Below are 25947 nucleotides of genomic sequence, written 5' to 3'. Positions count from 1 at the left end.
TGCTACAGATAATTATATATTGGACTGTTAAATTATATTTTTGGAGAGTGTTACTTGTGACAAGGCAGTTGCCAATTAGGGCTAGTTTTCATTTTTGTTATTTATTATTTATTCATTTTTTGTTTTTGTTTATAAAACAGGTCATTGTTATTGGTGTTGTTATAATATTGTGTAAAGGATGCACAATGTACTGTGTTGGTTGACCAAAAATTTTCAATAAAATATTTAATTCAAAAAAAAGAACATGTCCAGCAACAGTGGGATCAACTGACCTGCAACCTTTTTATAGAATTCAATATGGAACCCATCTGGACACTGAGCTTTACCCGACTGCATTAATCCGATACACTTCATAACCTCCTCCGGTCCCATTATCACCTCCAACTCCTCCCTTCTCCCCTGCTCCACCACCGGGAACGACAACCCGTCCAAAAACTGCGTCATTGACAGCCTCTTTGGAGGCTCTAACTTGTATAGCTCTCAATGAAACAACGGATTAACCTTCCCTGGGGAGGAGACCAACCCGCCATTCGATTCCCTTACTGGCACTATCTCCTGGAAGATGACCTGCCGCCTCAGCTGGTGTGCTAAAAGATGATTTGTCTTCTCCCCATGCTCGTAGAATCTCTCTCTCTCTCTCTCTCTCTCTCTCTCTCTCTCTCTCTCTCTCTCTCTCTCTCTCTCTCTCTCTCTCTCTCTCTCTCTCTCTCTCACCTTGCCCTTTGAGAGCAGCGCATTGTCTGCAGTGTCTTCCTATTCGCCAAAACTCCGGCGTTGGGGCAATCACATACTGATGGTCAAGCTCGAGGATGGCCCCTTCTCTCCACCCTTTCAGATTTATCCTTATGCACATTGTAAGAGATTACATTCTAACTGCCTTCAGAGCCTCCCACAGCGTGGTTGATGAGACCGCCTTGCTCATATTGAATTCACTCGCACTCCCCAGTGGCGGAGGATATATGCTGACAGAACAACTTGTCGCCAACAACAGCGTGTCCAATCTCTACAGGAGTCGTTGAGAGGGACCCGAGTCCAATACCAGGTCCACAAAATGTGGAACATGATCCAAGATTACGATCGCAGAGTAGCCAACCCCTTCACCCAGGAAGAAAAGGCCTGCCCAGCATAAAGAGAATTCCGGGAGTAGACCTGATGGCGGGGTGGGGGGGGCGGGGGGGATAAAGCTCCTTAGTGGTTGAATTATTTGACCTTTTCTGCCTGTTTTATGGGCTTTGGCAGGTGGAAAAACTGCGAATATCAAAGATTAAAATATTCTCCTTGTGGATAATGTTAAAGAGTTAGCAAACGAGGAGTGCAACAAATAAGGGGCAACATTTAGACCAAGAGGACTCTCGTGGCGCAGCAGGACAAAAGATGGCGGAGGGAACTGTGTCTCAGTTGCCCAACACAGCAGTTGTTGGCATTCCTGGGGGCTGATTTGAAGCAGCAAAGGAAGGCAACCTCTGAGGATCTGGCCAAGGTGGCAGAGCCGATTCGGGCTGCCCTGGAGAAAGTGGAGCAGACGCTGGAGGTGCAGAATGTGTTGATCCAGAGGGTGGGGGAGGCGGTGGCTGACCATGAGGACCGCCTTGTTGGAGGCTGAAATGCTGATAATGGCGGAGAGTCAGAACAAGTTGAGGGAAAAGGCTGATGACCTGGAGAATTGTTCAAGAAGGGAGGATAATGGGTCTGCCTGAAGAGATCGAGGGGAATGCGGGCCATAAAGTATGTGGCCAAGATGTTTGAGCAGTTGGTGAGGGACGGGGGTCTTTGACCGTCCTCCTAAAGTGGATCGGGCACACATGTTGCTGAGGGAGAGCTGCTGAGAGCGATCATCGTGAGGCTGCATCGGTACTTGGATAAGGAGAAGCTTCTGAAGTTGGCGCAGGAGTACACCTGGGAAGACCATACGGTTCGTATCTACTGAGGCTTGGGAGAGGAACTGGCCAGAGAGGTGGCCTGTGTTTAACAGGGTCAGAGCGGTCCTCTAAAGGAACGAGGTGCAGTTTGGGGTGCTGTACCCAGCTCATCTGGGGATGGGAGATTATTTTGCCATGTCGAAGGAGTCGAGCAGCTTTTTAAGGGGCCACAGATTGGGGGACTTTTGAGGACGTAGTTTGGTTGGGTTCATCTGTGGAACGGCCTGAGGTGTTGGGCTCTGGGAGGGAAGGGAATTGAATGTTTTCACGTGTGGTTGTATGGTTAGGTTTTGTTTTTGTGGCTGGTTTTGTAGGCCGAGCACAAAGGAATTTACGTTTCTTCTCTCGTGTTCATCGGGTGTATTACTGGATCGGTTTTTTTTGTCATGGACAAGCCATTGTTGGGATGGAGTACTTGCCGATCGGGGTGTTGGACCATGCGCCGCATCTTGTGGACCTGTGTCTGGCGAAGGGGAGGTGTCGGCGGCCACAGCAGAGGTTGGATTTGGGGTTGTTGGCCAATAAGGAGTTTTGTGAGATGATCGGGATGGTCATACGTACGTATGTAGAGTTCAATCAGTGAGGAGGTCTCAAATGTTGTGTTGTGGGGGGTGCATAAGGCGGTAATGGGGGGCGGGGAGTTTATTTTGATTCAGGCGCATAAGGATTAGGAGTGGTAGAACGGTTGGGGAGGCAGAGATTGGTGGAGGCCATTTTGGGATGGATCAGGGGTATTGATCGACGGGATTGCCATAGGGACTGGTTTAACACACTCGGCTAAATCGCTGGCTCTTAAAGCAGACCAAGGCAGGCCAGCAGCACGGTTCGATTCCCGTACCAGCCTCCCCGAACAGGCGCCGGAATGTGGCGACTAGGGGCTTTTCACAGTAACTTCATTTGAAGCCTACTTGTGACAATAAGCGATTTTCATTTTTCGTATTAATACTGTGGCTACCATAGCAGGATAAAGGAATCCTACGGCAAGTAACTCGCCTCTTGACCCCTAAAGACTGTCCACCGTCTACAAGGCACAAGTCAGGAGTGCAATGGAATATTCTCACTTGCCTGAATGACTGCAGCTCCAACAACACTGAGCTCGACACCATCCAGGACAAAGCACCCCGTTTGATTGCTACTCCTTTCAGAAACATTCAATCCCTCCACCACTGAACAGTGGCAGCCTTGTGTACCATTTACGAGATGCACTGCTGGAGCTCGCCAAGTTTCCTTAAGCTGAACCTTCCAAATCCACGGCCACTACCATCTAGAAGGACAAAAGCAGCAGATACCTGGGAACCCCACCACTGAGAGGTTCTCCTCCAAGTCACTCACCACCCCGACTTGGAAATATATCGCCGTTCCTTCACTGTCGCTGGGTCAAAATCCTGGAACTCATTAACACTGGATGTAATTGCATCTCGGGGACTGCAACGGTTCAAGAAGACAACTCCCACCATCTTCTGAAGGGCAACTAAGGATGGGCGATGAATGCTGGCCTAACTGGCGATGCCCACATCCCGTAAATGAATTTTTAAAAATTAAAAAAATAAAAATTGGTGGCCTCTTGAGGGACCGTTGAAGGAGAGGAAGAAACTCCAGATGGGTGATAGTTGAAGACCAAACGGGGTTCATGAAATTGTAATTGTTGAAGTTAACCGAAGGTTTAAGACATGGCAGGAGATCTCAGACCCGTGTCATGCTCCTCGTGTGCGATGTGGGAGCTCAGGGACACGTCCACTGTCCCTGGCTCCTTCACGAGCAAGAAGTGTGTCCAGTTGCAGCTCCTGTTAGACCGCTTGACGGCTCTGGAGCTGCGGATGGACTCACTTTGGAGCATCCGCGATGCTGAGGACGTCGTGGATAGCACGTTTAGCGAGTTGGTCACACCGCAGGTGAAAGGTACTGAGGGAGATAGTAAATGGGTGACCAAAAGACAGAGCAAGAGTAGGAAGGCAGTGCAGGTGTCCTCTGCGGTCATCTCCCTGCAAAACAGATAAACCGCTTTGGATACTGTTGAGGGAGATGGCTCACCAGGGGAAGGCAGCAGCAGCCAGGTTCATGGCACTGTGGCTGGCTCTGCTGCGCAGCTGGGCAGGAAGAAGAGTGGCAGGGCTATAGTGATAGGGGACTCAATTGTAAGGGGAATAGACAGGCGGTTCTGCGGACGCAATCGAGGCTCCAGGATGGTATGTTGCCTCCCTGGTGCAAGGGTCAAGGATGTCCCGGAGCGGCTGCAGGACATTCTGGGGGGGGGGGGTGAACAGCCAGCTGTCGTGGTTCACATAGGCACCAACGATATAGGTAAAAAACGGCATGAGGTCCGACAAGCTGGATTTAGGGAGTTAAACTAAAAAGTAGGACCTCAAAGGTAGTAATCTCAGGATTGCTACCAGTGCCACGAGCTAGTCACAGTAGGAATGTCAGGATAGAGAGGATGAATACGTGGCTCGAGAGATGGTGCAAGAGGGAGAAATTCAAATTCCTGGGACATTGGAACTGGTTCTGGGGGAGGTGGGACCAGTACAAACCGGACGGTCTGCACCTGGGCAGGACTGGAACCGATGTCCTAGGGGGGGTGTTTGCTAGAGCTGTTGGGGAGAGTTTAAACTAATGTGGCAGGGGGATGGGAACCGATGCAGGAAGTTGGAAGGTAGTAAAACAGGGACAGAAATAAAAGGCAGTAAGGGGGAAAGTGTAAGGCAGAGAAGCCATAGTCAAAAATCAAAAAGGGCGACAGTACAAGGTACAGTGACTGAGGGGAGCTCAGTGAATAGGACCAGGAATACTAAAAGAAAAAAAACGGGAAGTGAAAACATTAATGGTAAGCGACGCGGCAGGTTGTTACAGGAAGATATGGGTTCGACGACAAGGAAAATTAGGAGAAAGGTTAAGAGGAAATATAACTTAGGAGACGTTACTGATCGAGGTGTTAAGATTCAGAACAGAGGTAAAAAAGCCAACATAAGTGTACTTTACCTGAATGCCCGTAGTATTCGGAATAAGGTAAATGAGTTGATGGCGCAAATCATCGTGAATGACTATGATTTAGTGGCCATTACTGAAACATGGTTAAAGGATGGTCATGACTGGGAGTTAAATATCCGAGGGTATCAAACCTTTCGGAAGGACAGAGTGGATGGTAAGGGAGGTGATGTAGCTCTGTTATTTAAGGATGACATCCGGGCAACAGTAAGGGATGACATCGGTGCTATGGAGGATAAGGTTGAATCCATTTGGGTGGAAATCAGGAATAGTAAGGCGGAAAAGTCACTGATAGGAGTAATCTATAGGCCACCAAATAGTAACATTATGGTGGGGCAGGCAATAAACAAAGAAATAACAGATGCATGTAGAAATGGTACAGCATTTATCATGGGCGATTTTAATCTACATGTTGATTGGTTTAACCGACAGGTCGGTCAAGGCAGCCTTGAGGAGGAGTTTATAGAATGTATTCGCGATAGTTTCCTAGAACAGTATGTAATGGAACCTACGAGGGAACAAGCGGTCCTAGATCTGGTCCTGTGTAATGAGGCAGGATTGATTCACGATCTCATAGTTAGGGATCCCCTCGGAAGGAGCGATCACAATATGGTGGAATTTAAAATACAGATGGAGGGTGAGAAGGTAAAATCAAGCAGTAGAGTTTTGTGCTTAAACAAAGGAGATTACAATGGGATGAGAGAAGAACTAGCTAAGGTAGACTGGGAGCAAAGACTTTATAGTGAAACAGTGGAGAACCTTCCAAGTGATTTTTCACAGTGCTCAGCAAAGGTTTATACCAACAAAAAGGAAGGGCGGTAAAATGAGGGAAAATCGACTGTGGATATCTAAGGAAATAAGGGAGAGTATCAAATTGAAGGAAAAAACATACAAAGTAGCAAAGATCAGTGGGAGGCTAGAGGACTGGGAAATCTTTAGGGGGCAACAGAAAGCTACTAAAAAAGCTATAAAGAAGAGTAAGATAGATTATGAGAGTAAACTTGCTCAGAATATAAAAACAGATAGTAAAAGTTTCTACAAATACATAAAACAAAAAAGAGTGGCTAAGGTAAATATTGGTCCTTTAGAGGATGAGAAAGGAGATTTAGTAATGGGAGATGAGGAAATGGCTGAGGAACTGAACAGGTTTTTTGGGTCGTTCTTCACAGTGGAAGACACAAATAACATGCCAGTGACTGATGGAAATGAGGCTATGACAGGTGAGGACCTTGAGAGGATTGTTATCACCAAGGAGGTAGTGATGGGCATGCTAATGGGGCTAAAGGTAGACAAGTCTCCTGGACCTGATGGAATGCATCCCAGAGTGCTAAAAGAGATGGCTAGGGAAATTGCAAATGCACTAGTGATAATTTACCAAAATTCACTAGACTCTGGGGTGGTCCCGGCGGATTGGAAATTAGCAAACGTGACACCACTGTTTTAAAAAGGAGGTAGGCAGAAAGCGGGTAATTATAGGCCAGTGAGCTTAACTTTGGTAGTAGGGATGATGCTGGAATCTATCATCAAGGAAGAAATAGCGAGGCATCTGGATGGAAATTGTCCCATTGGACAGACGCAGCATGGGTTCATAAAGGGCAGGTCGTGCCTAACTAATTTAGTGGAATTTTTTGAGGACATTAACACTGCGGTAGATAGCGGGGAGCCAATGGATGTGGTGTATCTGGATTTCCAGAAAGCCTTTGACAAGGTGCCACACAAGGTTGTTGCATAAGATAAAGATGCATGGCATTAAGGGGAAAGTAGTCGCATGGATAGAGGATTGGTTAATTAATAGAAAGCAAAGAGTGGGGATTAATGGGTGTTTCTATGGTTGGCAATCAGTGGCTAGTGGTGTCCCTCAGGGATCTGTGTTGGGCCCACAACTGTTCACAATTTACATAGATGATTTGGAGTTGGGGACCAAGGGCAATGTGTCCAAGTTTGCAGACGACACTAAGATAAGCGGTAAAGCAAAAAGTGCAGAGGATACTGGAAGTCTGCAGAGGGATTTGGATAGGCTAAGTGAATGGGCTAGGGTCTGGCAGATGGAATACAATGTTGACAAATGTGAGGTTATCCATTTTGGTAGGAATAACAGCAAAAGGGATTATTTTTTAATGATAAAATATTAAAACATGCTGCGGTGCAGAGAGACCTGGGTGTGCTAGTGCATGAGTCGCAAAAAGTTGGTTTACAGGTGCAACAGGTGATTAAGAAGGCAAATGGAATTTTGTCCTTCATTGCTAGAGGGATGGAGTTTAAGACTAGGGAGGTTCTGCTGCAGTTGTATAAGGTGTTAGTGAGGCCACACCTGGAGTATTGTGTTCAGTTTTGGTCTCCTTACTTGAGAAAGGACGTACTGGCACTGGAGGGTGTGCAGAGGAGATTCACTAGGTTAATCCCAGAGCTGAAGGGGTTGGATTACGAGGAGAGGTTGAGTAGACTGGGACTGTACTCGTTGGAATTTAGAAGGATGAGGGGGGATCTTATAGAAACATATGAGATTATGAAGGGAATAGATAGGATAGATGCGGGCAGGTTGTTTCCACTGGTGGGTGAAAGCAGAACTAGGGGGCATAGCCTCAAAATAAGGGGAAGTAGATTTAGGACTGAGTTTAGGAGGAACTTCTTCACCCAAAGGGTTGTGAATCTATGGAATTCCTTGCCCAGTGAAGCAGTAGAGGCTCATTCATTAAATGTTTTTAAGATAAAGATAGTTTTTTTGAAGAATAAAGGGATTAAGGGTTATGGTGTTCGGGCCGGAAAGTGGAGCTGAGTCCACGAAAGATCAGCCATGATCTCATTGAATGGTGGAGCAGGCTCGAAGGGCCAGATGGCCTACTCCTGCTCCTAGTTCTTATGTTCTTGTGAATGGACGGCCATTGTCAGCTAATTTTGGGAAGCTGTTAAATGTGACCCTCCTTCACCCCCTCCTTTGGGAGGGTCAGGAAACCTAAGTGATAATGTTGATGGACGCGGAGACGGTGTTTGACCGGGTTGAGTAGGAATATTTGTTTGAAGTGTTGGAAGGTTTGGATTTGGGTAGGGATTTGTGGATTTGATGCGGTTGTTATATAGGGCCCCTATGGCAAGTGTTTGCACAAACTATGTTCGATCGGGATATTTCCGTTTGTACCGGGGAACGAGGCAGAGATGTCCGCTGTCTCTGTTGCTATTTGCGTTGGCGATCGAGCCTTTGCCAATGGTGTTTAGGGCTTCAGGGGGTGATGGGGTATAAAGAGGGAGGGGGAGTGGCGCATCGGGTCTCCCTGTATGTGAGCGATTTGTTTTATGTTACCGACCTGGTGGAGAATATGGAGAGAATTATGGGGATATTGATAGTTTGGGTCCTTCTCAGGGTATAAGCTCCATATAGGAATGAGTGAGGTGTTGCCGGTGAATTCTTGGGAGCAGGGGAGGCATGGAGAAGTTGCCGTTTCAGCTGGTCAAGTAGAGTTTCCGATATTTGGGTATATGGCTGCATAAGTTAAATTTGGCTAACTTGGTGGAGGGGGTGAAGGAGGACTTGAAGACACGGGATACCCTACTGCTTTGGGTGGCAGGGAGAGTCCAGGCAGTAAAGATGACCGTCTTGCCCAAGATTTGTTTATTTTTCAGAATCTTTGTGTGCCCAAGTCTATTTTTGGAAGGGTGAATAGGATGAGTTTATATGGGTTGGTAAGGTATTGGGTTAAGGATGTTTTTAAAGAGATCATCAAAGAGGGGGGTTGTTGTAGCCAAGCTTGTTGAATTATCACTGGAGGGCGAATGTTGAGCAGGTCAGTAGGTGGGCAGTGGAGGAGAGGTTGGTGTGGGGGGTGGATGGAAGAGGCCTGGTCTAGGGGGACTAGTTTGAGAGCTGTTATTGGCGCCTCTACCATTCTCGCCGGCGGAGTACTCCACAAACCTAGCAGTGGTTTCATTACTAAGAGTGTGGAACCAGTGCAGGCTAAGATGGAGGGCCTGCCATTTTGGGCACCAATTTGTGACAATCGCAGGTTTATCCCAGCAGGGATGGACTCTTGTGTTTAGGACCTGGGAGCGGGTGAGGATCGTGTTTTAGGGATCTGTTCGTGGGAGGGTAGGTTTGCGAAGTTGGGGAAGTTCCAGCTGCAGAGGGGTAACAGGTTCCGATAGCTGCAGATTACGGCCTACATTAGAAAGGAGGTGGCCGTCTTTCTGAGGTTGCCATCCCCGTTGTTACATGAAAATATTCTGTCTGAGGACGAGATGGGGGAGGTAGGATCTCTGTCACATATGGGGAACTAATGGAAAGGACGAGGTCATAGGTGAAGGATGTAAAGCAAAAGTGGGAGGAGGAGCTGGGGGTATTTATGGCAGGGTTATAGAGTGAAGCGTGGCGAAGGGTAAACTCTACTTCCTCGTGTGAGGCTATGCCTCATTCAGTTTAAAGTGGTGCACGTGACAGTGGCGCGGATGAGTCGTTTTTTTCCAGAGATGATAGATAGATGTGGACGGTGCTTAAGGGGCCCAGCCAATCGTACCCATACGTTCTGTGGGTGCCTGAAGTTGAAGGAGTTCTGGAAGTCATTTGCGGGAGACTGTCAGGTTCTGGGGTGAGGGCGGTTCTGAGCCCGTGGGTGGCGATATTCGTGGTGTTGTACGATCTGGGAGTGCAGGTGGAGAGGGAGGCTGATGTGTTGACCATTGCCTCCCTGATAGCCCGGAGGTGGGTCTAGTTAGGATGGCGCGATCTGGAGCTGTCTAAAACGGGGCGGGATGGGTGTGTGACTTGATGGAATTCCTTCATTTGGAGAAAATTTAATTTGCCATGAGGCAATTAGAGATGGGGTTATATTTGAGATGGAGGCTGTTCATCACCTTTAAGGAATGGTAAACATCAGCAAGGGGTGCTGCGTGGGTTTTTTTTTTTTTTACTGTACTATCAGTATTTTTTTGTATATTTTGATTTAAATGGGTGCTTAGTGCTTTGTAAATCTGGAAATGCCGTGAATAAAAATATTTTAAAATATTTTTAAATCTAAGGTAGTTAGATGTTTGTTAAGCAAAACTATTCAGGGCTATGGGCCAGAGGCAGATATATGGGCCGCGATTCTCTGGCCTTGTTATGCTCTCACTCAAGCCAAATGAGACCGGTGAGTACCGGGCGAGGCAGAAAACGAGAACAGTGCCAGGCACCAAACAGTTTGTGAGGCAAGTGGCCCGCTTCTGTAGGTGAAATCTGGATCTCGCCGTAGCGTGGTGAGAAAACAATTATCGCCACCTAAGGCCTATTTCCATATCATTGATGAGAGCCACCCCAAATCCATCGGCCTCCCCAGCAAGTGGTCACGCTGCTGCCAATTAGTATTCCCCTTTTAAAAACGTAAATCTTTGTAAAAACGTGAATCTGGCAGAAGGGTTTCTGCCGGCAGCCAAGGAGGTGAGTAGCCATCTTTGCTCACAGGCAAAGAACCCGGGGGCGATGGACTTGCCACCCCAATGTTCGATGGGGGAACTCCGGGTGGGGGTGCCTCCGCAGGGGTGGGCCGTCATGGGAGGGTGTACCTATTCTGGGGGAAACCCTTGACCCTGCCCGTCTGCTCCACCAACCACCCATAACCCGCACCGACTGCCAAGGCCTGTGATGTGTGGCTGAAGATGATTGCTAATAGCGAATTGACAACTGTGGTTAAGTAAGCACTTCACACAACCCAAGCGAATCCTGTGAGGGGGGCAGGCCATGCAGCGGGAGTCTTTGCCTAGCATCCCAATCACAGCTTGATGCCTGGACACTGTGCTTGAACATTGTGGGAGGCAACACCACACACTCAACAGCCAACATCCGAACACCTAGGTGAGGGGACACAGCTCCAGGGACATGTCCACGGCCGGAGGGTGGGTTTGTGCCGTGGGCGGGGGGCTGGTGGAAAAAGAGAGAGAGAATGCCTGGAGAGATGGGCCAAGGGTTCGGAGATCGGCCCACATTGCGGAGGAAAGTGGCAGAGGCATCAAACTAGTTGTGCACAAAGATGTTTATTGTGTTTTACAATCTCTTCCCCTCCCACCGCCCCCAGTGCCCTCTGTGAACCTCCATGTGCTTGGCCCTCCTAGCCCAATCACTATGTCTTGGTGTGTCCCCAGGGTGCACATACGAGGTGATTACCACATCCCAAGGCCTTCGGTGTCCCTGGCAGGCATTTCTGGGGGCTCTTGCTGGAGGGCCCCGGCTCTCTTGGTGGCACACGTGCAGCCCTGTTCCGTGTGCTGGCTGTGAGACGTGGCCTCATCAACGCTGCAGGGGGAGCTGGTGGCCACCTTCGCCACTCCATGGCACGGGTCTGGGTTGGCACCTGGTGCCCCCTCCTCCCCTCGGTGCACGTGGAGCCCTGGGGACAGAGGGCCAGCTGGTTTGAGCCCCGGCTGCCCCGCATCACCTGGCTCTGCCAGCCCTGGTGGCTCCCCAATGTCCACACCATCATGTCGACGCCCTCCCTCTGTGACTGGGGCAAGCTCCGCAGCGTCTCGGCCATGCCCATCTGAGAGCGGGACACGTCCTGCAGAACTTCATCAAGGTGACTGGGTGACATCCCCCAGCGAGGCAGACAATCTGTCGATACCCTCAGTCATGGCCATCACCATCTGCATGACACCTTGGGACACCTTCACTAAGGGTGCCAATATCGTGCACCAGGCTCTCTACTGCGGGCGCCACCCTAGCAGAGTTGGCCTCGGTGCCACGCATTGCCGGTGACATCTGCGCCCATAGCCACGGGACTCCTTTAAGTGGCTATGGATCTGCTGGAGTGACGCTGTCATCTCCTTTGAATGTCCCAGCTGCACCCTATTGTCGCCCATCAGCTCCGGGATGACCTCTTCCAGAGGCTCAGCATCCGGTCCTGGGATCCAGCAGACCTCTGACTACTGTCACGCCTGGGGTTCCTGCTCCACGTGATGTACACCAGCAGCAGTGTGGTGCTCACCAGGTTGTACCCCAGATGCCTGACCACTAACATTTCCCATCGAGGTGCGTGTATCTGCTGGTCGAGACTGGGGAGGACAGCTGTGACACGACTATTGCAGTGGCATCCTCGGAGCTCTCCTCCGAGGTGTCCTCATGGGAGACTGGAGAGGATGCCACCCAGGATGGGCTGACTCCGTCGGCTGGAGGACCTATGGGAGAATGGACATGTGTTCAGTGGCTGGGAGGGTCTAGAATCCCTGTACGCAAGTCTGGGTGTGTCTTGTTGGGACGTAACCCTAGGTGCTTCTTGTTTGTGCGCATTACTTGATTATCCACGAGGTGGATACATATTGTAGTGATCACTGCCTACTTCATTGTCATCTCTTGACACGATCCGTTGTTTATGATAGCATGTTGCCATCCAATGTCTTACTTTTACCGCAGCAAAAACATTGTGGTATTTTCTTACGTGATTTTAATGGAGCAAGGGTACATGTTTGCCTTGACGCTTCTGGTGAAATTGTACTTGCTGCTGATATTCCTGCAGGCGCTGCAACATCTGCCGCTAGAGTAGCAGGTAACACAGGTTGAATTTGAGCAACGGTAACATAGGTTGAATTTGAGCAACGGGTAACATAGGCTGCGTTTGAGCGGGTAACATAGGCTGCGTTTGAGTGGGTAACATAGGCTGCGTTTGAGCGGGTAACATAGGCTGCATTTGAGCAGCTGCAGTGTTATAGATTGCCTGGTTATGCATACCACGATCTATCTGAATGCATCTGTCAACTATGTTGTGATATGCACCAACTGTGGCCCTAGTTGGTAAAATCAAATTCAAGGCATTAGAAACTTCAGGTTTAATACCGGCTATAAAAGCCGTTTTAATTGGACCTAAAGTGCTTGTGTCCCAAGTGTCAGTTTCATTTTCAAGTGTCATTCGTGAGTATTCTATCCAAACATGTAAAAATCATTCTCGAAATCCTGAATACCTTCAGTATATTTTTGAATGCAAGATGTGATTTTTAGACCAATTGGTTCTCTGAGAGCAAAATTATAATGGCCAATTCTTGACTGCTAGCCAACCAGCGTCTAAATTTTGCAAATCATCTCCAAGGGCAACTTCTACCTCTGTTCCAAGAGTTGTACTGGCAGGAGTGCCTACCATAATAGTCAGAATTTGTACTCCCATCAAATGGCTGGAGATGGTAAATGGATTGCAATCTGTGAAGTTGATCCCATGTGGTCATACCACCCCTTTTTGGGTGTTGAAGATCTTTAGACCATCTGTCAATTTTTTTCAGGGTCTGCTACATCATGAACCCAATGGTGGTCAAATATGGTTTTAGTGATAACCGTACCTTCATCATCTACTTCTTTGCTTCCAACTTTAACCCGTTTGCGTTTTAAAGGGGCTAAACAAATCAATTTAGAATTTTGCATTCTAGGAAAACTTGTTTCATCACAATCTTCATTTGATTCAACTGGCAAATGAAATTTAGATTTTGATTTAGTCCTGACACTTGATCTCGGCTGTGGAATTGGAGCTGTTTGTGCAACTGGGGCTGCTTGTTGAATTGGAGCTGTTTGTGCAACTGGGGCTGCTTGTTGAATTGGAGCTGATTGTGCAACTGGGCCTGCTTGTTGAATTGGAGCTGTTTGTGCAACTGGGGCTGCTTGTTGAATTGGAGCTGATACTAGGGCTGCTTGTTGAATTGGAGCTGATTGTGCAACTGGGGCTGTTTGTTGAATTGGAGCTGATACTAGGGCTGCTTGTTGAATTGGAGCTGATTGTGCAACTCGGGCTGCTTGTTGAATTGGAGCTGTTTGTGCAACTGTTTGAGAAACAGGAATTGTTTGTGAAATTGAATTTGGAGGTGAAACTGGATTTGGAACTGTGCTTAGAGTACTTACTCCAGCATCAGAACTAACATTCACGTTTGTGCTTCGGTTTAAATTATAAGCTGCAAGACTATCTGTCAAGATTTTGCAGTGTCCTTTAAAATTGTTCATTTCACCTTCCAAAATACATCTTTCTTCGATTAACTTGCAATTTTCAATTTCGACTCGCTCAGTTTTTGTTTGTAACTGTTGGTTTTTTGACTCTGTTTCAATAACTTTACATTGTAATTCTCCAATTTGAAAAGGTTGTTGCTGAACTTTAAAGGTTTCGTTTTCCAGTAATGTTTGAATCTGATCATAATGCTTAAGTTTAGATTTTGCATCTCGTAATTCCTCAACAACTGCGGCTAGTTGATCTTTAGTGGACTTAAGGTCATGATCGCTTTTACTTTTAACCGTTACCTCTTGCTGTCTGCGAAGCTGTGCCATTATTGCAGGAGACCATTTTGCACGTTCTTCACCGTGCAAGCGTGTGTTTTTTTCCCCATGGCCTCTTGATATTATCGAGGGACTACTCCTCTGGGGACATCATATTTTGATTCTATTTTTCTTGAAATTTCACAGAGTCCAAATTGTCTACGAATCAAAGATCCAAAATCACCCAATATATCGTCAGTAGAGACATCCGGTACAGCGCTACCTCCCTTGGAAGTAGTTCTTCGCCGGTTAAAGGTTCTGAATCTATTTTAGGATTTCTTCTGAATCTATTTTAGGATTTGTTTCCGCCATAAATTCAACCTTACACCCAATTTTTTGGTTGCCAACTGTGTGTAATCTGTGTACACTACGGTGACTAATTTTTCAGCCCTGTTTTAGTTTCAACGACCAGCACCCGATTGAATTAACACAGTCTATAAAAATGTCCTTTTTAGGGGTCGAAGCACTGATGCGGCTTTAAGTCTTGGCTTTAAGACTTTTAATGGGTGAAAAAGATGTTTCTTACCCCAGTCTAGACATTTTTCTTTGGATCTTCTGTCCTTCTGGGTTTCCGTTAGCGGTACGATCGTTCGTCTTCAAAGTATTCTCCCCGATCGTCTCCGACTTGTTCCGAAGGTTTCCAAACCTCTCCGATTTCGTCCGATCTCGTCTCCGAGCTCCTCCTCTTTTGCCAAACTACGCCAGTTGTAGAGATCTACCATGCGGATCTAGTGGCACTTGCGAACACTAAAACTAAGTAGAAATTTGAGTTAACACTTCTCTGGTGCAAATAAGAATCGTTTATTGTCTTCTATTTGATCACAATTGAGAATCACATAGATCTTATTCTCTAATAAGTCCGGCATGCAAAAGGACTCAAAGAGAAGTCATTTGTACACAATTTAACTTTCAAATGATACAGAAATGATTTTCTTGCTTAGGGCAAACAGCTTGCATTTACTTCAAGAGTCAGAGTGGAAAAGTAAAAATATGAAAAATAGAGACAGCGAGTAAGTTAGATCAAAGTATCGAATGATCCAGGAAAAAGATGACCGTACGGACTATCGCGGTTATACTAAATCATATCAGTCTTTAGCCATCTATCTACACCCCTATGTAATCCTATCTGCACGCCGATGTAATCCTAATTGGTTTGGGTTAAAATCAAATAAGTTTGATTTGACGGTTAGCTGTCAGTCTTGAATGTGCAACGTTAGTTTTAATTGTTTCGTGTCTACATACTTGTGTATGTTAAGGAATGCGATATTGTGCTGTTATTGAGACCAGCTTGAACTGGCCTTTTGCTGACTTAGCTGTTATAACAATAGAGCCTTCATGTTACTGTGTCGTTGCTATGCTGTTGCTATGGAGCCTGCCCTGTCCTTGGACACTGTCTAGAAAAATGTATTCATTAGTTCAGTTAAAGTGTTTGTTTTAATCTCTACTGCTTTTGCATGTATCAGATTCTTTTGTGTTTCTGTTTTTATGTTGTACAGTCTTGCTAGAATAATGGAACTTAGTAAAGTGAATTATGCTGTGTTATGCTGTTTTGTAAGCTGTATGTTTTGAGATGGCCTGAGGTTATGAGAGTGTTGAAATCCTTAATTTAAAATGGGTAAAACTGGGGCTTAATATTTATCCTAAATAGCTACCTTTTACCTATCAGGTGTATAAGGAAATAGTCTACTTCTACAGAGCGTGTGGGTCAGTCAGTAAGGGAATAACTCCCGTTTTGATCCAGGTGAAGCCTGGTGGTTCCTCACCTCCGCGGCGTCAGCCAGCCCCCGCGTTGGTGATCGTCCTGTCCTCAGCCATCCTAGTCACCTCCAGGGCACGGTCCTCGAAGGTGGTGAGGATTCTGATGTCGAGCACACCACCACCAGTCTGGACCCTCTCCCATTCTTTGCCCATCTGCTGCCTTGTATTATACTTGTTGGGTGTTACTTTAATGGCGGGACTTATCCAATCAAACTACTTAAATTTCTCCCCAAAATCACCCAACAAGGGGCCAAAAGCAAGTCGCCACATAGCCGCCACTGGAAGTCCTTTGTCCTCTGGTGAATTTTAAACCCTTTTGCGCTCTTGTTTATTCTGGACCACATTCATTAATAGGGCAGCAAGGTAGCACAGTGGTTAGCACTGTTGCTTCACAGCTCCAGGGTCCTAGGCTCGATTCCGGCTTGGGTCACTGTCTGCGGAGTCTGCACGTTCTCCCCGTGTCTGCGTGGGTTTCCTCCGGTGCTCAGGTTTCCTCCCACAGTCCAAAGACATGCAGGTTAGGTGGATTGGCCATGATAAATTGCCTTTAGTGTCCAAAAAGGTTAGGTGGGGTTACGGGGATAGGGTGGAAGTGTAGGCCTAAGTGGGGTGCTCTTTACAAGGACTGGTGCAGACTTGATGGGCCGAATGGCCTCCTGCACTGTAAATTTTATGATTACAGGATAGATGACTCAAAATCTGTGACACCAGTCATTTGAGGATGATTGATTATGATTTCAGGTTGCACTCCGTTTTATCTATACCTCCTGTTTTCCCCTTTTTTCTATCCAACTCTAGCTTTGGATATTGTGGTTCTGTGTCATAATGCCCATCTGGATAGTGGTCTGTTTCTGGAAGGGAATCGCAAGTAGAAATATCAATAATGCAGGGATTAGTTAGATATTTTGAGTGTCCACAGTTTATCACTGCCTCAATATAAAAGAATTTGTGAAATTTGACCTGGGTTACCCTTGTGGCAGGTTGGGGTAAGTGGTGATGGTGGGTCAATATTGTTGAAGAAGACACTGGTGCGATTGCAACACAAACTACTTAGGACTGCTCGTGGAGTGCAACTGAAATGGAGAAATCATTTTTTTGGTCTAGCTGTTCTAACTGGTCTGAATGTCAGAGAAGTGACTTTTATTTTTTTTTGTGCACTCCACAATTTGGCCTTTACATACATTTAAATGTTTGCCTGGGCTTCCTTTTTTGTCTTTGGTGTGTGAAGTGTACATACACATACTCGGATGCTAATATTGACTTCTCACAGTTAAGTATATTGTCTAGGCTTCCTAATCTGGCAAAATGCCAATTCCAGATGCTTCAGGGAAAAGTGTGGAGCTGAGAAGTAGGGTGGCATTTCCATTCTTTTTTACTACACTGCTGAAAATGCCCATTTCCTGAAGTCCCTGGCAAGTGCCTGTGTTCTGGTCCAGATTATCACGGAATGTAGTCCTGGAAAATGGTTTTGATGTATGCATTGTTTGTGAACTTGTGATTGCTTACTATGAACTATCAACATAACTAGGCCTCTCCTGATGCATGCTGTAAATTGAAAAAGACCCACCTTGCATAAAGTTCAGAACCTTTTTTTGAACACTAACTGCGGAAACCTGTTTTGTGTTTCTTTGTAAGTGCCAATGTGCCACAGCTAAAAATGTTCATATAATTGCAGGCATTTAAAAGTCATAATCCAGGGGATTACTACATCAGGAACACATGCTGGAATGACGTTTCCTTATGGCAACCAAGTAAAAAGGCAAAGGTAATCAAAGTGTTTGTTTGAGATTTAATTTGTGAACTTAAATGCACAAATACATTATCTTAATATACTTTTCTCAATAGCGGATATAACTTACAATATGCTTTGAGGTTTGGGAGAAGTTCAGTAAGCCCCAAGTTTATTCTCTTGGTATGTCATAATGAACAAACTTTAAAAGTAAATGTACAGACTATGGTTACTTGATATAATTTGATACTTGCAACTTAAACCTCTCTGATACCCACTTTTGAAAATCCTGTTGGGCAGCAAGTGTACGTTTTGAAAGCTGTAGACAAAAAGGCACTGCTCAAGAATGTTTCTTTGGATCGACAATTTGGATAGAGAAGTACAAAGTGCACATCTTAATAAGGAAATAATGACACTAAAGGTCTTTCACTGATTGGTTTTTGACTGAAAATTGATGTATACAATGAATTGCGAATGGGTGGGGGAAGTAGGAGAAGTCAAATCAGGTCTCCTCTTGTAAAAATTCCTATTTTGGGTTATTACTTCATGGGTGCCAGTCAGCTCTTGTCAAGTGCCCATTATTTATTTGTGAGCCTTGATGGTCACAGGATAGTCAATGACTAAACTCTGTCCTGATCTGACTCTTCCAAGACTGTTGTTAGGATCCAATAACAGCACATCTGGTATTGCCTGATTCTTATTGAAGGAGTGCTAATTATCGAGGGCCTTTTGGAGGAGTCATAAATTGCTTTGGAGTGTCCTGAGTTGTGAAAGGTGCTATGTTAATGTAAATCTCACTTCTGGTCCATTTTAAAAATGTATTTCATTTTCATTTGCAGGCCTACCGAGCAAAACCATATTGCTGCAGCCTGTGTGATTTTTCAACCAAGTTTATTTCTGCTTATAAGAGTCACATGCGATGTTCCCATGAGGATGAAATGGATGTGGAACTGATGGTTAGCTGTCCTAATTGTGCATTTATATCTCATCCCAAGAGAATGAAGAAACATGTTAAAATATTCCATTCTGATTCTCGGAAAGCACACACTGTTGCTAACCAGGCGAATGCAGATCAAATAAGACCAATCCAACCCAAAATGTTTCAGGGCAAAATTTTAAACCTAGTCCAGCCTTTTTATTTTTGCACAGTATGCTCATACAAAGATGTATCATTGTATGCCACAGAGAAACATGTTTTTATCTCACACTTTGGCAATTTAGTAAATACTTACGTTGGTCAGATAGAGGAACAGGTACTACTTTCTGTATATAAGTATTTTTGTAAAGGATGTCAAATGAAAATGGTCACCTATGATGCCTTACTATATCACATTCTGGATCGACATAAGGAAGTGGAAGGTCCAGTGAAAGCTACAGTTGGACATGTAACAGAGCTGAGACCTAAGCTACAAATTGCTCCTAAGCCTCAGATGAGCAATGCTTCTCTTCCGGTGCTTCCCAGTGTGGAATCAGGAGTATCATCACCTAATGCCATACTAACTGGACAGGTTCTTTCCTGTGTCAAGTCGCTTGCATCGGCACCCAATGTCAGACCAATTGGACCAGTATTTTCGTGTATGAAATCGACCAATATTCTTACCCCACCTATACCATCAACTACCTGTGTCAGATCACCTGTAACAACAACCATGCAACAGGCAGTTAATTTATTGACACTTCCTCAAAATATGAAGCCCGTAACTTTGGGATCATTTAGGCCAAATATGAATTCTTTCCCTTTGCACAACAATATAATTCCAGTAACTGTATCCACGGCTGGTCCTATAGGTTCTCCAAAACAAGCACATGTTAACCTTGTCTCTGCTACTTTTCAGGTCACCCAGAATAATCTTACAATCCGAGCAGTAGGTCCAGTCCTTCCTCAGGCATTTTTGATGCCACCGGGATTGACCATGGACCATATTCCTGGAAATGCCCTGCCAACTGGTTCACAAACAGTGAGACATTTAATCCAGAGCAGCAAACATGTTAATGGTGCACCTACATACACTCTAACCCCAGTTCAGTTTTCTCTGCCTGTTACACCAGGTGATATAACGGCTAGCAAATTTGGGATGCTTCCTACAACTCCAGTGCCACTTAATATTTCCCCAACAAATACAATTACTTCTTTTTCTCACCAACAAACCAGATCCTCCCCTGAAATTACAGTTGCACCTGGAGCATTGGGTGTGGGACAGAAACAGAGTGCACAAGTAGCTGCAGTTGTAGACTTGACCACACAAAATACCAAGGCTCAACAGTGGAAGAGTTGCTCAGAGTGCAGTGCATTGCTGCCACTGAGTGCTTATGATAATCATGTTGCAACAGCACACAAAGCTGTGGAATGGTCTAACAAACCGGAGAAGATTGTAGCTTGTGCTAATTACATGCAGAGAGTACGTCCTCACACAAGTAAGTGTCTTTTCTGTAAAAGCTACGTGGATAAAAATGTGCTGATTTCCCACTTACTAATGCATGGCCTGACTTGCTTATTCTGCTCTTTGACATTCCATGACCTCTCAAAACTTTCAGAACATGTGAAGGCCCTGCATGCTGGGCTGAAATTTGAAGCTGTTGAAAATGTTGCAGCTGGAGTTTCAACTACCACTGAAATAAATGGTGGCAGTTTCAACTTTACTGTTAAGATGCCAGAAGTTAAAATGGGTCCGAATGATATTCACTTGACACTTATTCCAAACAAAATGTCTTCTCCTCATGCACCTTTAGTAATTGAAGTACGCAGAGAAAAAGAAAGTCCTGTCGAAGAGCCTCAACGTTCAAAATGCCCCTTTTGTGGGAAAAACTTTTCAAACTTAAAATATGAAAACCATCTGCAGGAAGATCATCACGTAGCATCCATGATTCATCCACTGCTGAAAATACCAGCTTTCAAGTGTATTCACTGCCTTGGTGTGTACACAGATAGCATGATAAATTCAACAATATCTCTTCATCTATTGCGTTGTCGAGGCCTTAATAAACAGCAAAATAATACTTTGCAAAAATGTGTTCAGTCGAAGCGCGAGTTTCCAGAAACTGTCAAGCACAAGAATTACCTTTCAAATGGAGATGAAAGAGATTTGGCAGTGCTGCCTCCTAAACGAACAAAGACTGATGTGATAGCAAACGATTATGAAGATTCTCTCGTGGCACTGGGTGACACTGCAAGCACTTCACACACTCCATCATTATCAGACCCATCTACCGTTTTGGCACTGACTCCAAAAGGCTTTGAGGAACGCTCTTATGAAGAAAGGAAGCTATTCCTACTTGACTACTTTCACAAACAACCATACCCCAGTAATAAAGAAATCGAGATGTTATCTTCAGTCTTGTGGCTGTGGAAGAGTGACGTTGCCCTTGCGTTCAGCACCAAACAAGCACTGTGCTTGGAAGCAATGAAGTACAAGCCATCAGTGCTTTTGGGATTCAATATGTCTGAATTAAGGAAAGTGAAACACACTTTAAAACTGGGTAAGATTTGATTGGGAAAATAGCTGCCAAGCTTGTACAAACTTGCATAAGCAATCTGCATCAGGTGAAAATGATGGCATAGCTGGCCCACAAATTGTATGATGTAAGCAGCGTAGGGAGCCATTTGTAATCTTGGGCAATTAAAGTAGCAGAGTAAATGGGCAGATAGTTTTGCTTTTTTGGGGTGAGGTGCCTTTTGTTCCACACTTTGGCTAATATTTCTTGTTGGAAACTAGAGGCCAAGAATAACCTAAATGGAAATGTTTAACTTGAATACTACTTTAAGCCAAAAATGTTGTCATGTTTATTTAAAGCCATTTAGTGTGCTTCCTAGTTACTCAGTGGTTTGCAGAAATATGTAACCTTGTATATAAAAGCAAGATCGAATTTGTTGGTGTTAGGCAACACTACATGATATGTTGCAGGATGAGATTAATGTACAACCGTGTTGTCTTTGCTGAACCCCATTTGGAAAGCAATCTTTATCTGCCTTGGCATTTTTTAAAAACTTAGTTGATGTGGAAGTCGCCTTCCTCCTGGGGAAAAATACATTGACATTATCTGTATAGGAGAAGAAGTAAAATACTACAAATTTGGTCGTGCTGACAGTGTCGCTTCTGGCAAAGTCTTTGATGCCTCTGCATAAGCATTACTTTGCTCATTTGAATGTTTCAAATTATTGTTAATGAGGGTCTTGGCTGCCTCTTTCCCCATTTTATCTACTTCCTACAGAATTTGATGTTTAACCCCACAATCACTAAACATCATACCACACTCAGTGCCCCATAATTAGTTAGCAGTGTGAATCATTTAATCCCCTCGAGTATCCATTCACTCGCATTTTCATTATATTCAATAAAACAAATTTGACCTCAGATGATTGAAGTGTTGAAATTATAATCTTAAAATGTTATGTAAAAGAGCACATTTGAGTAATTATGCCAATGATTAAAACAATCCCAGGACTGTTGATTCAAAGCGTAATTTCTGTTGTTGCATTGTAAAGTATGAGCTGTTTCTTTTTCTACCCTCGTCTGTCAATTCTAAAATGTCTAAACATGAACAACATTTTGTGAAACTGATTTGATACCTGCTACTGTACTAACTCTCCACTAGGTAATAACCTAACAAATGTATAGAAATGGACAAACTTAATATCAAATGTCTGATCACAAGACAGCATGTCTGAATATTTCAAAATAAATGGTTTGCTTGTTAGTTAGATAATGCTCCGGCGTGATCTCGTTACCAGGTATTTTACATAAACTCAAATCTTGCCCCTCAAGTTTCAGTGCTTTTTTTTAATTGAAGACTGCTTATTGTAATATGATCTGAAATGTATATCATTCCTGAACACAGATTTAAGAGCAAGAAAATGATGCTTGCCATTGTCTACAGCAAACTGGGTACACTTTGCAGATAAAACTCCATCCAAACTGATGTAACAGTTTAATTTAAGCAAACAGTCCTTTCCGCTACCTTTTAAAAAAAATTTCTTATCTGAAATATTTTCAACTCTGCTCCAGAGTGCCACATATTAGTTACACTTGGTGCTGGCTTCCTGTCAGGCTAAATTTGAGCCGGTTCATTTGCGACTTCCTAATTAAGTGAATCTTGTGCTGCTGAAAGTGTCTCAATAGCTCTTGCAAAGATACAGTTTTGCAACTAATAGCAATTGCATCTATGAAGGGGAGTTTGGAACTGTCACAAATGCAGTCATTACACAGATTTTCCTTTCACACACCCTGCATAGTTTGAATTCTTATCTCCATGAGATATGAAATTTGATACTAGTTTTTGAGAAATACTCATTTATTACTCTTGTGGCTTTCTGTGACATGTTTAAACCAGCTTCTGGTTTGGCTCATGTTGAATTGTCAATAGCTAAATCCAACCCCCACTCTGTTTTTTTTAACCTTACAGTTAAACATTTGATTTCTGACCAATATAACAGCGCAAAAGGAGGCCATTCGGCCCATCGAGTCAGCACCAGCCCTTGAAAGGGCACCCCACCTAAATTGATTAATCCCTATCACAGACATCCTAATCAGAGGGGATGGTCTTTGCTTATTTAACCAAAACCCATTATAATTTTTAAAATCTCCATAAAACCTACTCTTAACCTTCTTGACTCCAATCAACATCGTCACATATCTCATATCTACCCTCACAGCTATACTTTCCCATCCCTGACAGCCTGTAGAATGGCAACCTAGGCTAGCGAGTGGGCCACATGAGTAGCCCTCCTTCATTTCAGTGGGCTGCAAGATTGAAATCAGGCTTGTTCACTAACCATGACCCCATGAATAACATTAAATGAATTTAATATACGCCGAATATTTCATAATGAGTTATAGAATGTTGCAAAGTTCTTTGACATTGGAAGTCAGTGACACTTATAAGCAACATTGCTGCTGAATGGATTACTCCATTTTGAGTAGCCATTAATTTTTTTTCCCAATTTACCCTGCACATCTTTGGGTTGTGAGGGTGAGATTCACGCAGACACTGGGAGAATGTGCAAACTCCACATGGACAGTGACAAGGGGCCGGGAGTCAACCCGGGTCCTTGCCGCCGTGAGGCAGCAGTGCTAACCACTGCTGCCTTTGAGTACCCATTAATTTTCAGATCAAAGCACTGACTTGCTTTCTTCGCCTTGTTTGGTTCATCACTCTCTGCTGATTGTGAATTGATTCATATCAGCAAACATCATTGCAGCAGCAGGCAACTGCTGTTGTGAGTAAGGCCCAAGGTGGGAGGGAAAGAAACAAGTTGCAGTACCTGTCTTTTTTTCCCAGGTTTTTAAAAGCGCAACAGGTATTTTATTAAACACTTTAAATCACAACCTCTTGATCACAAATATTTCTTTCCCAATAAATGCCTGTAGTCATTTAGTCACAAAAACACAATTAATACTAGTTATCTATTTAATATGCATCCTCCTTCCATGAGCAAAGACTTGAGTTTGAACATAAGTGTATCCATCAAATGTTGACCACCTGCATAAATATTAGATCAACTCCTTTCACGCCAAATCATTTTTTTTCCAACATTATAGATATTTTCCCTCCTGCAACTCTGCTTAGTAAAGAATGGCATTGAATCTTGTATGTTTCAGTGACATTGATAAAAGAGTAGGATATAGGCTCCTACCCAGTATTATCAGTCAAGCTGATTCATAATCACGTGTTGTACTATGCCACTTTTAGTTCCGGAAACGGATGAATTTTGTGGAGAGGCAGGGGAGTAAAATGAACTGGGCAAGGTACATAGCAGCGAGAGCAAGTTATATGTTGTGTGGATTATAATTCAATATATGGCATCAGTTGGCATAAAGAAAAACAAAGTTTTGGTTTGACTATCCATAATCACTAAAGATTAGTCTACACTGTGAATATTGACAGCCTATTCAATTAAACAGTAATTGAACTCCATTGTTGTAGGTTGAGTTTTCAAAGTGAACTATTTGTCACAAATAATGGTTTTTGATGTATTGTAGCTATGATATTGAATCACTTTTTATTGCAGTATCTTTCACGTTTCCATGGCTTTGTAGCTTAATACATTATTCCCTACTGAGTAGTTAAACTCTGTTTAACTGTATCCTCCATAAAACACGCAATTAAATTCTTCCTTTTTATGGAAGAGAAAATTAGTGCTTTACATGGTAGGATTATGGATTGCTCTTGCTAACATACCCATATTCAAATTGTTTGATTGGTCTGATAATGACAGCTTTTTACCTTGATATGTTTAAACACAGGATATCCATAAAGGATCTAAACAATGTTAGCCTTTCAGACTAGCAAAAGATTTTTAAAATGTACTTGAGCGGTGGTGATGCTCAAGGCCAAATGATAGAATTTGTTTCTACACTGCTTTTATTGTTTAATTAAATGGACAAATTTTGCATTTTTATAAGGGTGCATATTGCTGAGCAGACATGACATGTTCTATTTGTATGTCCATTTACGTGCACTTCAGCACTTGGCTCATAATATAAGCTGGTTAAGCTGTCACTTGTTTTTAACTTGTTGATTGGTTTGCCGTTGTACACCAGATATAGTTTGTCCTGGTTTGTTCACATAGTTGTTGTATATTCAGTATGAAAAGGTGCTTGTAATCAATGCAGTTCTACGTTGAGTTGACAGGTTTTTTTTGTGCGGCTTGTTAGTGATGTAATTACTTGTACATAGTATTACAAAATATCTTTTTTAAAGCATTTTTTTTTCTGTATTTGTGCAGTGATTTGTTTTGTAAAATGACCTTTTTCCCAGGGCAGAAGACCTTTTTATGAAGTACTGTTTGGGTTTGGGGTTTTATGGCCTTTTTATATTCATTCATTGTGAGTAGTTGAATTTTGCTTCTGTACAAAATAAAATAAATAAAATTCCTTTTTGAATTTTTGGTCATCAATTTTTCACTTCACCATAGCCATCTCTTTCAATATAAAATAATTGAGCTAGATCAGTTGAAGTAGTCTCCATTTCAGTTTCTAAATTCATGTGCACCTTTTCCTAATATTTTTGAGACCAGTAAAGATGGGTTAGAAATTAATGAATACCATGCACCTTGAAGCCAGCTCAGAATCCCTATGCTGCAGAAGGAGGCCATTTGCCATTTGGTCTGCACTGACTTCCAAACGGGCACCCTGCCTTGGCCCAATCCCCCGCCCCATCCCTGTGACCCTGCGCATTGATCGTGGCCAATCTGACTAACCCGCATGCCTTTGGACTGGGAGGATACCAGACAGGCACCCAAGGCTGGAATTGAACCCAGATTCCTGGTGCTGTGAGGCAGCAATGCTAACCAATGTACTGCCATGCAGCAGCTTACCATA

At 44.1% G+C, this 25947-nt stretch overlaps 1 protein-coding gene across 1 annotated transcript in view; it reads left to right on the top strand.

Annotated features, from left to right (window-relative positions):
- The window catches only part of LOC140425409 (activity-dependent neuroprotector homeobox protein 2-like), a 109600-nt gene extending 84091 nt beyond the window's left edge, over nt 1-25509 (top strand). The window contains exons 4-5 of the mRNA XM_072509659.1: nt 17576-17665; nt 18469-25509. Of these exons, the coding sequence (XP_072365760.1) occupies nt 17576-17665; nt 18469-21117 (2739 nt within the window). The 3' untranslated portion in view covers nt 21118-25509. The remainder of the gene's footprint in view (nt 1-17575; nt 17666-18468) is intronic.
- The last annotated feature ends 438 nt before the right edge of the window (nt 25510-25947 follow it).

Source organism: Scyliorhinus torazame, chromosome 6 (assembly GCF_047496885.1).
Source record: "Scyliorhinus torazame isolate Kashiwa2021f chromosome 6, sScyTor2.1, whole genome shotgun sequence".
In the NCBI taxonomy this organism is placed as follows: Eukaryota; Metazoa; Chordata; class Chondrichthyes; order Carcharhiniformes; family Scyliorhinidae; genus Scyliorhinus; species Scyliorhinus torazame.
This window is presented reverse-complemented; position numbering and strand designations above follow the sequence as displayed.